Source organism: Mucor mucedo (genome assembly GCF_025094135.1).
Source record: "Mucor mucedo strain NRRL 3635 chromosome Unknown EV154scaffold_154, whole genome shotgun sequence".
Taxonomy (NCBI): Eukaryota; Fungi; Mucoromycota; class Mucoromycetes; order Mucorales; family Mucoraceae; genus Mucor; species Mucor mucedo.
In genome coordinates, this window is record NW_026252438.1 from 1 (window position 1) to 15,203 (window position 15,203).

General features: G+C 37.9%; 8 protein-coding genes across 8 annotated transcripts; 4 read left to right on the plus strand and 4 right to left on the minus strand.

Annotated features, from left to right (window-relative positions):
- EV154DRAFT_430056 (amino acid permease/ SLC12A domain-containing protein) lies at positions 1-890 on the plus strand (the record flags this gene model as incomplete). Its single annotated transcript, XM_051596515.1, has 1 exon — positions 1-890. A coding segment is annotated over one exon (890 nt), but the record flags the coding sequence as incomplete, so codon positions are not given.
- Positions 891-968: 78 nt separating this feature from the next.
- Positions 969-2,254, minus strand: EV154DRAFT_526532 (uncharacterized protein). Its single transcript, XM_051603399.1, has 7 exons — positions 2,140-2,254; positions 2,023-2,068; positions 1,826-1,860; positions 1,647-1,750; positions 1,504-1,577; positions 1,278-1,432; positions 969-1,209 (listed from the first exon to the last, which is right to left on the minus strand). Exons 1-7 carry the CDS (start codon positions 2,156-2,158, stop codon positions 1,001-1,003), a joined length of 642 nt encoding a protein of 213 aa, XP_051452180.1. The 5' UTR covers positions 2,159-2,254; the 3' UTR covers positions 969-1,000.
- A 147-nt stretch (positions 2,255-2,401) lies between these two features.
- Positions 2,402-3,959, minus strand: EV154DRAFT_486696 (uncharacterized protein; the record flags this gene model as incomplete). Its single annotated transcript, XM_051598881.1, has 4 exons — positions 2,402-2,484; positions 2,678-2,756; positions 3,313-3,835; positions 3,889-3,959. The coding sequence occupies 4 exons, from the start codon at positions 3,957-3,959 to the stop codon at positions 2,402-2,404; spliced, it is 756 nt and encodes a 251-aa protein (XP_051452181.1).
- Positions 3,960-5,523: 1,564 nt separating this feature from the next.
- On the plus strand, positions 5,524-6,691 carry EV154DRAFT_430035 (glycerol-3-phosphate dehydrogenase [NAD+]; the record flags this gene model as incomplete). The annotated part of the gene is made up of 3 exons (XM_051596514.1): positions 5,524-5,564; positions 5,633-6,247; positions 6,319-6,691. 3 exons carry the CDS (start codon positions 5,524-5,526, stop codon positions 6,689-6,691), a joined length of 1,029 nt encoding a protein of 342 aa, XP_051452182.1.
- Positions 6,692-7,786: 1,095 nt separating this feature from the next.
- Positions 7,787-8,158, minus strand: EV154DRAFT_391348 (uncharacterized protein; the record flags this gene model as incomplete). The annotated part of the gene is made up of 1 exon (XM_051595114.1): positions 7,787-8,158. A coding segment is annotated over one exon (372 nt), but the record flags the coding sequence as incomplete, so codon positions are not given.
- A 621-nt stretch (positions 8,159-8,779) lies between these two features.
- Positions 8,780-10,743, plus strand: EV154DRAFT_451722 (uncharacterized protein). The gene is made up of 3 exons (XM_051597253.1): positions 8,780-9,257; positions 9,340-9,882; positions 9,987-10,743. Exons 1-3 carry the CDS (start codon positions 8,870-8,872, stop codon positions 10,550-10,552), a joined length of 1,497 nt encoding a protein of 498 aa, XP_051452184.1. The 5' UTR covers positions 8,780-8,869; the 3' UTR covers positions 10,553-10,743.
- A 285-nt stretch (positions 10,744-11,028) lies between these two features.
- On the plus strand, positions 11,029-12,695 carry EV154DRAFT_526546 (isocitrate dehydrogenase [NADP]). Its single transcript, XM_051603400.1, has 4 exons — positions 11,029-11,303; positions 11,375-11,474; positions 11,539-11,699; positions 11,789-12,695. Exons 1-4 carry the CDS (start codon positions 11,148-11,150, stop codon positions 12,617-12,619), a joined length of 1,248 nt encoding a protein of 415 aa, XP_051452185.1. The 5' UTR covers positions 11,029-11,147; the 3' UTR covers positions 12,620-12,695.
- On the minus strand, positions 12,679-15,049 carry EV154DRAFT_606822 (P-loop containing nucleoside triphosphate hydrolase protein). The gene is made up of 6 exons (XM_051607568.1): positions 14,782-15,049; positions 14,672-14,719; positions 14,398-14,592; positions 13,627-14,312; positions 13,478-13,558; positions 12,679-13,367 (listed from the first exon to the last, which is right to left on the minus strand). Exons 1-6 carry the CDS (start codon positions 14,966-14,968, stop codon positions 12,879-12,881), a joined length of 1,686 nt encoding a protein of 561 aa, XP_051452186.1. The 5' UTR covers positions 14,969-15,049; the 3' UTR covers positions 12,679-12,878.
- Positions 15,050-15,203: the final 154 nt, after the last annotated feature.

The following is a 15,203-nucleotide window of genomic DNA, read 5'->3' on the forward strand; positions in this document are numbered from 1 at the left end:
TTGTAGGTATTACAGCAGGAGAATCACAAAATCCTCACAAGACGGTACCCTCTGCAGTGAAACAAGTGTTCTTTCGAATTGTACTGTTTTATATCTTGTCCATGTTGATCATTGGTCTCGTTATTCCATATACGGATCCTGATCTTTTAAAAGGATCTGGTAATGTAGCTGTATCACCGTTTACGTTAGTATTTCGAAAAGCAGGTGCTGCATGGGCTGCCGATCTGATGAATGCTATTATTTTGATCACCATGATATCTGCAGGCAATTCAGGTGTGTATTCATCCAGTCGAACCCTTTTAGCGCTTGCTCAAGATGGATCTGCACCACGCTTTTTTACGCGTGTGAATCGATGGGGTATTCCTATTTACTCTGTACTTGCTACCTGTGGTATTGGATGTTTGGCTTTCTTGACCAGTTTATTTAGTTCTGGTGTGGTCTTTAACTGGTTAACAGCACTTCCTTCAGTGGCAGGATTGATTGTATGGGTGACGATCTCGATTACGCATATTCGATTCCGCATGGGATTGAAAGCACAAGGAAAATTAGTGTCTTCATTACCGTATGCAGCACCTTTTTTCCCCTTTGGAGATATCTTTGTGATTATTGTTGGATGTATAGTGATTGCTGGTCAAGGATATCAGACGTTTCTTCCACCGATTGATCCCAAAAACTGTGTTTCCTCTTATTTGTCCGTCATGTTTTGTATTGTGCTTTATTTTGGTCATAAATTGATCAAGCGACCTGCCTTTGTAAAGACACTGGAGATGGATTTCGAAACAGGGACACTTCAAGATGACGTTTTATCAGTCAAGGAAGAAGATATTGAAGAAGAAGCGCTTCCCAAATGGAGACGGGCATGGAATAAAGTGATTGATATCATTGCGTGAATAATAAAATATATATCCCCCCCAACCATCCCCCGCCTTGAGCGGTTTTCTAAAATATATGTATTATGCATAAAAAAATAAAATAAAAAAAAACAAGGTATTTATTTGTTTTAAAAGCAACATGATCTCTCTTTCTTTCTAGTACGTGTTCTTTGCGTCATTCTCCTTAGACTGGAATCACCAAATTGTACACCACTTCCACTTCGCTCAGGATCGATTTGACCTGTTTCAATTTTGCTCAAGATAGATCGAGCACATTTAAAAAACATATCTTCTACGCCATCCCCACTTAGAGCACTTGCTTCCAAAAACATCATTTCTACAGAGATAATAATAAAAAAAAAATAAGAGATACGGCAGATACTCTCTACTTATTCTATTGTTTACCATGCTCCTGTGCAAATTTACTAGCTTCCAAATAAGACACTTCTCGTTCATCGGCTTTATCATTCTTGTTACCCACTAAAATAATGACTAATTCTGGATTGGCTAATGCTCTTACGTCAGTCAACCATGACCGAATCCCCAAAAATGTTTCTCGACTGTACCAATGTATGTGTGTGTGTGTGTGAATATTTCGTTTACTCAGAAAAAAAAAAAGAAAAAAACTTACTTGCAAATATCATATACCACCAGTGCACCTGCTGCACCACGAAAATAACTCTTTGTTAAAGACCTAAATCGTTCCTATTTGGATTTGAGTTATTTTCTTTCCTCTTCTTTCCTCTTCTTTCCTCTTTTTATGTATATATTTACTTGTCCTGCTGTGTCCCAAATTTGTAGCTTGATGGATTTATCTGCAATATGTATTATCCGTGTCCCGAATTCCATTCCAATTGTGTTGACCGAATCTTTTTTAACTAGGATAAGTGAAAAGAGGAATTTTAGTACTTTTTTGGTGTGTGTGTGTGTGATCATATTTTGGTGAAGGTTACATTGATTTTCTAAAAAGTGATATAATAAGCATGACCTACAGAAGAAAAAGAAGGGAAAATCAATACATTTAAAAGAAGAAAAGAAAGATAGAAACCTCAAGCATACAATTGGAAAGTGGGTATAAAAAAAGAGAGAGAGAGATAAAAAATGTTTATTGAATATAAAAAAAAAAAAGGGAAGGGGGACGAAAACTCACTTTCCAGCACCGGAATCACCGACAAGTAGTAATTTCAATAGGAAATCTATTTAGATGAATAAAAAAGAAGGACTTTTGTTGAGTTTTAAGTTGTTTCGGATGGTAACTAGGCATTACCATATGCATCTGCCAACATGACACCAATAGGTATATAGTTTTAGTTGTGTGTTTAAAAAGAGAGAGAGAAAGAAAAGAAAGAAAAAACAAGGAGCCAAGAAATAAAAAATAAAAATAAAAAAGAGCGATTTTTATTTTTTATACGGGGTGGGGTTTTAATTTTCATGTCACCCACCACCAACTCTTTTTTTTTGTGCTTACAGAATGATAAATTTCATTTGAGCCCCTGTGACACTTTTTCTTTTTAAAACGTTATGAGTATTTAAGAATAAGGGGGTTGAGCGTTGTATTTGCTCGCATTGGACGGTGTTTGTCGGATGTCATTTTCAACTAAAAGGCGCTCCCCTAATCATGACCATTGTAATTACAGCAAATCAGCTTTTAATATCCTGTAAGATAGATCACATATCAACAGAGATATGTAAATTGTCTATCAATGAACACTTTTTTAGTGTTTCAGTCCAATTGTATAAAGTTATTTTCGTTCTAATTTCTGACGTCTGAGACTGAATGATCTGTCTATTTTGCAGGGTTGTACCTCTTTTGTCACTCATGTACTCAACACCCGCGTGTCTGATGTGAAAAGAGTCATCAAATAAGAATGCTACAAGTCTATTCTATACAATAAAATTTATTATTCATTCTATGCAAACAAAAATACAAAGCAGTGTCTTTTCTATACATTTGTTTTTTTTTTTTTGCATGAAAAGTCAGTGTAACCTCGGATCCTCGTTCGTAAAAGGATATTTTTTTATTTTATTCTTGTGATGAACCCATACAACTTGCCAATAACAATAAACTGTGGTTCATTCTACTACTGCCCAAGTTAAAAGATGACACTCATATCAACAAAGTAACGTTTTTTTTTTGGGTTTGTTATAAAATAAATTATCCGTTCTAATAGCTAATGACTAAATATCTCGTTTATTTTATTTCTTTCTTTACTATATAATAATAAAAACCATTGTGTGTGTCAGAGTGTTATGTATTATTAACCTGACAATCACAGGTTCCCTCTCTGTTATTGGCAGTGTGTGTGAGGATGCTAAAGAGAGAAAAGGGTGGGTTCCTCAGACGCCACATTTTGATTTATATACAGTGTTTACACTTCAAATTCAGACAATATCAGTTTTTTTCAGACAAATAAAAATTCACTTTCAGACATTTGCTTACCCTTTTCAGACGATATAAAAATGGAAATTCAGATTTAGTGTTAGACTTTTTCTTTGTCTTGAGCCGGCTTGAGGGGTGTTGCTTTGATACTTTGCAGCTGTCTTGCGTCTTTTTCTCTTGTTTTTTCTTGTTTTTTCTTGTTTTCTTCCGTCGTCCTTTATTGTACTTCTTTGATCCGTTAATTAGGATATTTACAGCATCCTGGAGGGCACGCTGTTTTCTAATGTAATTACACCATTTGACTCTTGCTGTTTGAAAATTGTAAAAACTAAATAGTGTGTCCTTATGTTGCATCATGTATTTCACATGCGTAATATATTTATCAGTAACTGCTGACTTTACAGAAGGTATGTTTGTCTCGATTGTTTGCACTCCTTGTTCTTTCTTCCTGTCTTGCTCCAACTTCAGACGATTGGCACTTCCATTCATGTTGTAATATTCGGCAGATGATAGCCGCCTAACATCCGTGTTACCATGAAATGACACAAAAACATCTTTCCTGTTGGGATCTACTGTGCAAGGTCTAAAATATATATTTCTTCACTATTGAAATAATGTACAGTGCATCTATTTTACAATGAACAATTTTCGTTAAAACGAACATTTTCAGAACTTAAAAGTCGGATTTTTAGACTGGTGATTTTCATATTTTTTGACAGAGAAATCTGATTTATCGCGGGAAAATGTTTAACCGGGATATATCCGTTGGATTTTTATGAATTTTTGCACTGTAAAACACCTACCGGACATCTTTGGGTCTCTCCACTGTAAATGGGCAATTTTGTTTTGCCATCTGTAAAAAATTTTGTGTGAAAAAAAAAAATCCGGCTCTATTAGTTTGTGGAGAACTCTCTAATAAAGAATGTAATAGAGCCGGATTTTGGATACCTGTTGAATTCATCGAGGAGATAGAGTTTTTATTTTTTTTTGAAAAATCGGAGCCAAAAATTGTTCATTGTAAAATAGATGCACTGTAGCTTCAAAGAAGTTTCATTTACAAGAGACTCTGCGTATCTCTTTCGGCAAAAAAAAATCCTACAAGTGTACCCATCTGTGTACAGGCTATTGATAAACATCCTTCCTTTTCGTTGAGGTAAATTTTATAATTTTTCAAAGCTATACAAGTTGAAAATTAGCAGGTTTATTTGTTGCTAAAAACGTACCTACGTATTTATGTTTATCTTAGAAAAATTAAAACGGGCAAAAAAATATCTTTGGGTGTATTCAAAAACTGTTTCTTCCTCTAAGTTTGTCCAAAAATAATTTGCATTTGTTTGAATTTGAAGTGACAACACTGTAAGCAAGCTATCTGAGTTTGAATGAGACATTTAATTTAAAGACAGTAAAAAAGGCAGGCGGCACGTTACTATGGATCGCCCACCCGTATGGGAACAGCGACTGACAGATGGGGGGGGGGGTTGCCATGCAACGATTAGTCAAGAGAGAAAGGAAAAAAAGATGAATACAAAGACTTTATTTTTAGAGAGATGACACGCGGCTTGGAACACACGGACCTTGTAGCACACTTTTTTTGTTTATTTATATTTTATGCAGCATCATTTAGTGATTGTAGAAGAAAATAAAAGGAAGATCTTATAAAAAGATCCACGTAAAATCACAAGAAAATCCCGCCGTTTTAAGAACAGACAACTTTTTTTTTTTGCCGCGTTGGGGGAGGGGGGGAGGGTGCGGGAAAAATGGTAGAAGTAAAAGACGACCCTTTTTTTCATAGAGAATAAACAAAACGACCCTTTTTGAGTGCCACGTGTGTGTTGTTTAAGTAAAGTATTCTAAAAGAATTATAGTGGCACTAAAAGTCAATATATCATCTTCATATGAAAAAAAAAGAAAGAATAAGACACGTTTTTTTTTTCGGGTAATAGCCTAAATACATAATAAAAGATATGAAAATAGGGAAATTGACTGAATTTGTGAAGGGTCTTTTTTTAATAATAGTCATAAGATAGACAACATGTGAAATGAAGCATTCATATGCCTGCACATGCAAAATACTAGCATTAAAGTTTCTTATTCTTATCACGGTGACAAGAAAAATTTTAAAGTTTTTCAAAGCCAGGTAATACAAGAATATCATCCCTCTTTTTTTTCCAAAACCAACAAAAAAAAAAAAAAAAAATGATGGCCTATAAATATATTCAATCTTCGATACGACCATTGCCTTTTCTTTTATCTAAAAGATTTTATAAAAGTATGACTAAAGAAAGTGTATGTGTGATTGGCTCCGGTAACTGGTAAGCAAAAGTATAAAGATACAACCCCCAAAAGATGTACTAAACCAAACCAACAACAAAAAAAAAAGGGGTTCAGCGGTAGGAAAGATTGTTGCAGAAAATGTATTGAAGCACTCAGATATCTTTGAACGAGAAGTACGACAATGGGTTTTTGAAGAAGACTTCAAGGGAGAAAAGTTAACGGATGTGATTAATCGTGAGCGCGAAAATCCCAAGTATTTACCGGGTATCAAGTTTACAGATAATATCAAGGCTGTCCCCAACCTGGTTGAAGCCAGTCGTGGTGCTTCCGTCTTGATCTTTGTATTACCCCATCAATTTGTACGTGGTGTCTGTAACGAGATGAAGAACCATATTGCTCCTCATGCCAAAGCCATCTCCCTCATCAAGGGTCTCGAAATTAAACCTGAAGGTGTCACTTTATTCTCAGAGGAAATATCTCGTCAGTTGGGTATTAACGTAGCTGCTCTCAGTGGTGCTAATATTGCTGATGAAGTGGCTTTAGAACGATTCTGTGAAACAACCATTGGAAGTCGATCTGCTGAGGATGGTGAATTGTTCTTTAAATTATTCAATACCAGTTATTTCCATGTCAATGTCATTCGTGACTATGTGGGTGTTGAACTCTGTGGTGCCTTGAAAAACGTGGTTGCTGTGGGTGCTGGTATCTCTGATGGTTTAGGGTAAATAAGAGAGAGAGTCTAGAGCTAAAAAAAAAAGATGAAAACTGACTGAGATCATTTTTTTTTTCTAGTTACGGAAGTAATACAAAGGCAGCGATTATCCGATTAGGATTAATGGAGATGCGCAAGTTTGGACAGACATTTTTCGGTACAGTGGAAGACACAACGTTTTTTGAATCGTGTGGTGTTGCTGATTTAATTACCACATGTTCTGGTGGACGTAACCGTAAAGTAGCAGAGGCTTTTGCTATCACGGGTAAACCAATTGATGTCTTGGAAAAGGAATTATTAAATGGTCAAAAGTTACAAGGTACTTTAACTGCTGAAGAAGTACATCAATTCCTTTCTGCTCGTCAAATGACTCAGGAATTCCCCTTGTTTAATACAGTCTATCGTATTATTTATGAAAATGCTCCTTTAGAATCCATTGTTCGTGATATTTAACTCTTTCTTATATATACATAATTTTTTATTCTTTTCATCATTTATACACCTCATTCCCCAAGTAAAAAAACTAAATAAAAAATATCTTTTTTATTATTCGACTGTCAGTACTTTAATCTTTGAAATGGGATTATTTGCTAAAAAGACAACGTAATTCCAAAATGCTTCCAAAAAACCTCTCTCTTCATCCTGCTCTTTCTCTTCCTCTTCCTCCTTTTCCTCCGTTCTATTGGGATGATTCATCCTACCCTCATCCACATTCTTTTCTAATAGGATCGGTAGTGACGGTACTGGAGTTGTTGCTACGGCTTCTAGCAGGACAAAAACGGGTTTATCAGATTGTTTAAAACTCATCTCGGTTGAATTGATGCTGAAAACAAGGACTGATACATTATTCAAGTTTGGGGTAAAAAGTGTATACATGCCTATTTGCTCTTGTCGTTGCACAGGTACAGCATAATGATGGTTAAGCCAGACAGAAGGTAAAGGATCAGACCATGCAAGATGACCTGTGGTATTGCGTGTAGAGAGAATAAATTTCCTGTCGGGCGTAGCTGTAAAGGATGCTTCCCAAGGTTCAGATAAGGTTGGACGTTGTACAAGCCATATACCACCTGTTAGACAAAGGGAGAATAAAAGATACTTCCAAGCGGATTTTCTCTGTACGGATAAGAGTAGAGGTGGGGTTAGTGATGGTAGTGAAGGAGAGGGTGGTATAGGTGATGATGGTGATGATGATGATACATCGGGTAATTTTTGCCTTGCTAATTCTTCCTTTAATTCATCTCGTATCACTTGTCTCTCTCGTGTCCGTTTTAATAGCTTGAATACGGATTTATTCTCAATACCACAAAATTGTTCTACGGCCACCACTTGATAAGGAGCGACTCTTGGTATATTAGATTGAGTACATTCCATGCCTTGCAATCGAGAGATACGGTCTGCAGTAGATTGACGTTGATGAAAGAAGGAAGGTTCTTGACCCACCTCAAGATTTCCTAGGTCCAGACATCTTACTTTGGAACGTGTGAGCAAATCAGCGAAATGGGTGCTGATGGATTCATCACGGGTGTTGGTCAAGGGTAAGACGTAAATACCTAATTTCCGTAGTATGCACAAGGTATTTAAATCTTGGTTGGTACGATCATCATGAGCTGGACCATCATAAAAATAAACACAAAGATCGATACCGTTGGGTGTCTTTTCAGGATACATTTGACCTTGAAATTCAGTTTGAGAGAGTTGTGCTTCTAACCAAGCGGAAGGTAATTCTCTAGGGTTGGGACATTGATTCCAGGCATATTGTAATAGGAGTTGTGTAGGGTCGCGGGAATAATTGACAGCGTTGGAATGCCAAGTGAAATCAGCTTCGATCATGGAGACACCATAGTCTTCACAGATATGCGATACCAGTTCCTCTTCGTCCTCATTGAGTAAAAGAGCATTGTGTTTGACCTCTTTGAAGGGTAAGATGGGTTTACGCAGTGGGGGTTTATCCGTTGGGTCAAGAACATGGACAAATCCTTGGGATAGTTTAAGAAGGAGTTCATTCTTTTTGGCCTTGGTGGTAGAACCCATAAAGAGAACACGATACAGTGCAGGATGTTCAAAATATTCACTAGCGAAATAAGAGGTTGAAACAGAGGAAGTACTGAAGCGTTGTTCTGCATCCATGATGCGTTCATCCAAGTCAGATTGCTCTAAAATGTCTTCATCCGTTTGTGCAATTTCAATCGAGTCGTCTCCGTAGAGGTCTAAAGATAAAAAAGGGGTAGAGAAGTAATCAAAAGAAGTAAAAAGAAAGAAAAAAAAAAGAGAGAGAAAGAGATTACTTACGCTGTTCTTTTTGTTTCACTAAATTATGCATAATAAGGTGACGCAGTAGAAATGTAGTATATATAAGAGAGAGAACAATCAAAAGGGGTTAAAAAAAAAAAGCTACATGTTTATACGGCAAAAAAAAAAAAAGTTGGTACACATGATGCAACCAAGGCGTAAATTGAACTCCGACAACGGCATGGACAAACAGATGCGATTGGTCCAGACAAGGTCCATGGTCCAAATTGACAATAACACATCACTGACAACAAAAAAACTTTTTTTCTTCTCCTCTCTTCTTTTTTTTAATATTATTATTCTTTTTTTTTTTGTGATTGACCCTTTTTTCCTACACTTTCAATGTTTCTTTCTACTAAAGAAAGGGCTTCTAAAAGTCTACGTCGACTCACGAAAGCCAAGATATCTACACCTATTGCACAAGTGACGTTAGAGTTACCTAAAAAGATTATTAAAGCTTTACACGATTACCAAGCAACGTCTGGTGCCGAACTTTCGTTTAAGAAAGGTGATTTCTTTCATGTCACGGGTAGAGAACATGACGCTCAATGGTTTGAAGCTTGTAACCCATTGTCCAAGTCCCAAGGTCTTGTACCTGTCTCTTATTTTCAAGTCATTGAAAAGAATGAGCGTAGTTTACCTGTCAATCGACCTACTTCTTCTTCCACTTCGTCCACATTGACCTCAGAGTTAGATTCTGGATTTTCTGACCTCTCCTCCACTACCCAAGGTGAGTTTACAAATCATCAGCAGCATGCTTTCGTAACCCCCAAGGAGAAAAAAAGACGTGCTTACTTTTTTTTTGGATATAGGAATAGGGATTCAAAAAAAGAAACACCAACAAGTGTATGGTGTCGTCATGTACGACTTTAAAGCGGAGCGACCCGATGAACTTGAAGCGACAGCAGGAGAAGCCATTGTGGTGATTGCTCAATCCAATCATGAATGGTTTGTTGCTAAACCCATTGGACGTTTAGGTGGACCTGGATTGATTCCGGTGTCCTTTGTTCAGGTACGAGATGCGCAAACGGGAGAATTAATTGATCACATTGAGCAATCCAACCCTGTACCTGGTGTAGAAGATTGGAAAAAGATGACATTGAGTTATGAAGCTTCGAGTATTCCCTTGGGTGTATTTGAAAAGACCGCATCCGTCGCATCGTCTTCTTCGGCGACACCAGTGGCAGTGACACCTAAATCCACTAGATTATCCGATTCTTCCACAGAATCCATGTTGGAGCTTGTCACTTTTGCTTCAATTGATTCTTTTATTCTGGAAGGTGATCAGTATTGGTTTGTCATTTATGCGCGTGTTCATGGTGGAGCCCATCGTATTCTTTACCGTTTATATGAAGGTAATCATGGAAACCCAACAGCTTTTTTTTTTAAAAAAAAAAAGATTGTAGATAACTAATTTGATGTAAACCCCCCCCCCCCCTCTCTCTCCTATGACATATAGACTTTTACGACTTTCAGATCAATTTGCTGCAGATGTTCCCTATGGAAGCAGGAAAGGAAGAACGAGAGCGTATATTACCGTTTATGCCGGGGCCATTAGAGAATGTGACGGATGAGATTACGCAAGAACGGCAAGTGGATTTGGACAGATATTGTAAAGATTTATTAAAGTTACCGGGCTATTTAGCAGAAAGTGAGCTTGTGCAAAGGCAATTATTCGGTATTCATGAAGGAGATATTGAATTGGACTATGATCCACGTGTCAGCCATTCTCATCAGTCTCAACAATCTCAAGGAGGAGGAGGAGGAGGAGGACAACAACAGAATCAGATCAAGATCAAGATTGTACACAAGGACGATATGTTTGCCATGAAAGTGCCGACGGATTGTACTTTAGATATGTTGAGACAAAAAGTGGTGGAACGTATTGGTATGCAGGTGACGATGCAGTATAAGAATGAGGCCACGGGAGAAAATGAACCGCTGGAAGGTGAATTAGATATGGAAGAAGCTTTTGTGCAGGCCATTCAAAGAGGAAAATTAACCGTCACTGCCACTGCCCAATAGAAAAGATTCGACACACATCCCCTCACAACACATATCACATTTTTTTTTTTTTTTGTATCATTATTTATCTCTCCCCCCCCCCCCCCCTCTCTCTCTTGTCCCCCCCTACTCATTGTTTATATATATTCACACGCACACACACACATTATTATAATATTTTCTTTCTCTTTTTTTTTTTTTTTTCTTTTTTATACATACGGAAAAAAAAAATATAACCCCATTCACATTTCTTGTAAATCACGGGTATCCGGGGAAATAATTGCTAATTGGGTTAAAATGTACGAAAAGAAAAAAAAGAGCACACCATCTTCCAGGCACGGTTATTTGTATAGCCAATTATTTTTTGGGGGAGAATTTATTTTTTGCAGAAAGATTATCAAATAAGCCAAAGCGGGTGATGAAAAAAGAGGATCTCCGGCCAATTCCGTCATGCCAACTATCCCCGCAATTTTGCATTTGTCATGGCTGGCTGGGATTAAAAAAAGTGTACACACACACACACACACACACATAAAAATGCCCTGATTTTTTTTTTTTTATTATTATTTTTTTCTTCTTCTTTCTCTCTTGATTATATAGATATTTTTTTAAAAAAATGGTTGGAAAGATTGTTGTAAAGAACCCTGTTGTTGACCTCGATGGTGATGAGATGACTAGAATTATCTGGCAATTCATCAAGGAGAAGCTTATTTTGCCTTATCTTGAACTTGACATCAAGTACTATGATCTTTCTGTTGAAAACCGTGATGCTGTAAGTGATTGTTTATAAAATTTTTTTGCCATATTGCGTCATCTGTACTAAACATTTTGACATATTTATAGACTGATGATCAAGTGACTATTGATGCTGCTGAAGCCATCAAGAAGTATAACGTTGGTATCAAGTGTGCCACTATTACTCCTGACGAGGCTCGTGTAGAAGGTTGGTTGGGAAAATGTGGGGAAAGCGGGGCCAAAAATGATTAATTATTTTTCCGTTATCCTAGAATTTAAACTCAAGAAGATGTGGAAATCCCCTAATGGTACTATTCGTAATATCTTGAACGGTACTGTCTTCCGTGAACCTATCATTGTCAAGACTTTACCCAAGTTGGTTCCTGGTTGGGTTAACCCTATCATTGTTGGTAGACATGCCTTTGGTGACCAAGTAAGTATTATTTTTTTCTGTGTTTCTGTGTTTATATGTGTTTATGTGTATTATATATATCATGCTAACCCTTAATATAAAAAATAAAGTACCGTGCCACCGACTTTGTTGCACCTGGCCCCGGTAAATTTGAATTAATCTATACCCCCACTGATGGTTCTGAGCCCAAGAAGTTCGAGGTCTACAACTTTGAGAATGGTGGAGGTGTTGGTTTAGCCATGTACAATACAGATGAATCTATCCAAGGTTTCGGTCATGCCTGTTTCCGTGTTGCTCTTGAACGTAAGATGCCTCTTTACTTGAGTACCAAGAACACCATTCTTAAGGCCTATGATGGTCGTTTCAAGGATATCTTTGAAGAAATCTATCAAGCTCAATACAAGACTCAATTTGAGGCTGCTGGTATTTGGTACGAACATCGTCTTATTGATGATATGGTTGCTCAAGCCCTCAAGTCCGATGGTAACTTTGTCTGGGCCACCAAGAACTATGATGGTGATGTTCAATCTGATATTATTGCTCAAGGTTATGGTTCTCTTGGTTTGATGACATCTGTTCTTTATACCCCCGATGGTAAGACTGTGGAGGCTGAAGCTGCCCACGGTACCGTGACCAGACATTACAGAGAACATCAAAAGGGTAACAAGACCTCTACCAACCCTATTGCCTCTATCTTTGCCTGGACCCGTGGTCTTCAACATCGTGCCAAGTTGGATGACAATGCTGAGTTGCTTACTTTCTGTAACGATTTAGAAAAGGCTTGTATTGAGACAATTGAGGTTGATAACCACATGACCAAGGATTTAGCCTTGATCATCTATGGTAAGAAGATGACTGCTGAGCATTACTCTACTACCGAAGTCTTTTTACAACAAATTGCTGACAAGTTGGCTTCTATCCGTACTCGTGCTTCTCTCTAAATATATACATATATACACACACATATCAAATTATTAATAATAATAATAATAAAAAAAAATATTTCCCAAATCATAATTTATTTTTTTTGGACCTCCTACTACCCCAATTTTTGATACATATAGACTTTGTTCTCCTTTTTGGGTTTAAACTAGTTTAATTTTACAGCGAATCGGAAAATTCAAAAGTGTAGATGTGTAAGCATATGGGGGGAGGGATAGGATGTATTGGGGGGTGTGTATTACAAAAAAAAAAAAAAATTTAATCAGAGTTTTCTAAAACCTTGGTTACTTTACCAATAGCAACCGTCTTTCCTTCATCACGCAAAGTGAAACGACCTAATTGAGGCAACTTATCAAAAGTTTCGATACAGATGGGACCAGAAGTTTCAATTCTAGCAATAACCTTTTGACCTTGCTTGACAAATTGAGGAGGCTTTCTGGTCTTCTTACCGGTCTTTTTGTCAATCAAATGTAAAAGAGCAGAGATGGAGATTTCTTCAGCAGCAGCGTGAAGATGTAAAACAGCAGTGTAACCAGCACAAATAATATTCTTGTGGTCAAGAATGGCTAATTGAGCCTCGAAACAAGTGGTGGTACGCACAGGGTTCTTCTTACTACACAAGACGAAACCAGGCATCACTTCTTCTTCCTCAACACCCTTAATACGCATACGAATGTTGTCACCACACATGGCTTGTTCAATCTCCTCACCTGTTTCGTTGTAAATAGCTGTGACTTCAGTAGCTTGCTGTGTTCAGGAAATAATCTGTTAGTTCCCTTCAATGCATATTTCACTTCCATCCCCCGCCCCCCTTTTTTATTTTTTTGCATGAATTTTTTTTTTTTTATTATTTTTACCTTGTTGGGCATCAACATAACAGCTTGACCCTTCTTGATGTGACCAGCTTCAATCTTACCAACAACAATGGTACCCATATCCTAACATCATTTCCTAGCGTTAATACATCATATATACATACACACACACATAAAACACGTTATTTTACCTTGTACTTTTCAGAGAGAGGGATCATGAGAGGAGCATTGAGCTTTCTGTCGTTAGGCTTATAGTTATCCAAAAATTCCAAGAGAGAAGGACCAGTGTAGTAAGGACAGACCTTTCTATCACAATCCTTGATGTTGGCACCAGAGAAACCGGAAATGGGCATAAAGTGAACATCGGTCTTGGGGTTATAACCAGATTGCTTCAAGAAGGGAGTGAGTTTAGCAATGATTTCATCGTATCTAGCCTTGTCCCAGTTGACGGTAGGATCATCCATCTTGTTAATAGCAATGACCATCTTGTTGATACCAGAGGTCTTGGCCAACATAGCGTGCTCACGTGTTTGTCCTCCACGATCAAAACCAGTTTCAAACTCACCCTTACGAGCAGAAATGACAAGGACACCAATATCGGCTTGAGAAGCACCTTGAATCATACTGGGCACAAAGTTCTTATGGCCAGGAGCATCCAAGATAGTATAACGACGTTTATCGGTCTCAAAGTAAGCTCTACCGGTCTCGACGGTCTTACCCTTGGCTCTTTCTTCGGTGTTGGTATCTAAAGCCCAAGAAAGATACCATGATTCTCTACCGGCATCCTTGGCTTCCTTTTCATACTTTTCTAAAGTACGCTTATCGACCATACCGGTCAAATAGAGGATGTTACCGCCCATGGTGGATTTACCGGCATCTGCAAAAAAAAATTGAAACGGCGAAAAGGTCAGTACAAGCCACGAAAATTTTTGTTTAAAAAAAGGTAGAAAGAAGAAACTAACCGACATGACCCATGAAGACAACGTTAATGTGTTCCTTGCCGTATAAATCAGCAACAACTTCATCATCGACATCTTCAACATCGGGGATGGGAGCAGCAGCAGCAGCGGCGGCGGCAGCGGCAGCGGCGGCCTTGGGTGCGGCAGACTTGGCCTTGGCAGGAGCAGCAGCCTTCTTTGTCTCAGCAACCTTGGGAGCTAAACATTGTGTAAAGAAAAGTTAGTCATGCAACACATTTTAAGAAGAAGAAAAAAAAAAAGTTGGCGGGGTGTTTACCGGCAGGCTTGGGAGCTTCAGCCTTGACAACCTTAGGAGCAACGGGAGCTATGGATGAGTATTAGTGTTAGTGTATGATAATTATAAGCTAGTTGTTGTTGCTTGTTTACCAGGAGCGGCAACGGGTGCAGGAGCAGGAGCGGCAACGGGTGCTGCAACAGGAGCAGCAGCAGGAGCGGCAGCGGCGGGAGCACCAAAGCTAGGAACAAAGGCCTTTGCGGTGAAACTGGGTTTCCATTCGGAAGCACCAGGGTTCAAATTCAACTTTGAGAAAGAGTTGGTAGCGTCTTGACTCATTATTTAAAAAATGTTCTTTTTACAAAAAAGATGAATAAATTTTTTTTTATTATTATTTAGTTGCAGCTTTAAGTTCAAATTAAAAAAAAAAAAAAAAAAGAAACGACGTCATGTAAAGTGGGGGGTGACCACGTATCTTTTTTTTTTTATTGCGTGGTTGAATGGTTACCCCAATTTCAAGTATCTCGAGATGAACAGGTTGAAAATAAAGATGCGGATGTACTGTGATTGCCAT

What these genes read in the sequence shown, in the direction of transcription:
- EV154DRAFT_606822 (XM_051607568.1), bottom strand. Translation starts at nt 14,968, where the DNA reads ATGAGTCAAGACGCTACCAACTCTTTCTCAAAGTTGAATTTGAACCCT. An exon ending in CTCTCTCTGAAAAGTACAAG is followed by an intron (nt 13,559 to 13,626) that starts GTAAAATAACGT and finishes AAATGATGTTAG; the next exon opens with GATATGGGTACCATTGTTGT. An exon ending in TTATGTTGATGCCCAACAAG is followed by an intron (nt 13,368 to 13,477) that starts GTAAAAATAATA and finishes TCCTGAACACAG; the next exon opens with CAAGCTACTGAAGTCACAGC.
- EV154DRAFT_526546 (XM_051603400.1), top strand. Translation starts at nt 11,148, where the DNA reads ATGGTTGGAAAGATTGTTGTAAAGAACCCTGTTGTTGACCTCGATGGT. An exon ending in CTGTTGAAAACCGTGATGCT is followed by an intron (nt 11,304 to 11,374) that starts GTAAGTGATTGT and finishes ACATATTTATAG; the next exon opens with ACTGATGATCAAGTGACTAT. An exon ending in TGACGAGGCTCGTGTAGAAG is followed by an intron (nt 11,475 to 11,538) that starts GTTGGTTGGGAA and finishes CCGTTATCCTAG; the next exon opens with AATTTAAACTCAAGAAGATG.
- EV154DRAFT_526532 (XM_051603399.1), bottom strand. An exon ending in TCACTTTTTAGAAAATCAAT is followed by an intron (nt 1,751 to 1,825) that starts GTAACCTTCACC and finishes CACTTATCCTAG; the next exon opens with TTAAAAAAGATTCGGTCAAC. An exon ending in GTGGTATATGATATTTGCAA is followed by an intron (nt 1,433 to 1,503) that starts GTAAGTTTTTTT and finishes ACATTGGTACAG; the next exon opens with TCGAGAAACATTTTTGGGGA.
- EV154DRAFT_451722 (XM_051597253.1), top strand. Translation starts at nt 8,870, where the DNA reads ATGTTTCTTTCTACTAAAGAAAGGGCTTCTAAAAGTCTACGTCGACTC. An exon ending in CCTCTCCTCCACTACCCAAG is followed by an intron (nt 9,258 to 9,339) that starts GTGAGTTTACAA and finishes TTTTGGATATAG; the next exon opens with GAATAGGGATTCAAAAAAAG. An exon ending in TCTTTACCGTTTATATGAAG is followed by an intron (nt 9,883 to 9,986) that starts GTAATCATGGAA and finishes TATGACATATAG; the next exon opens with ACTTTTACGACTTTCAGATC.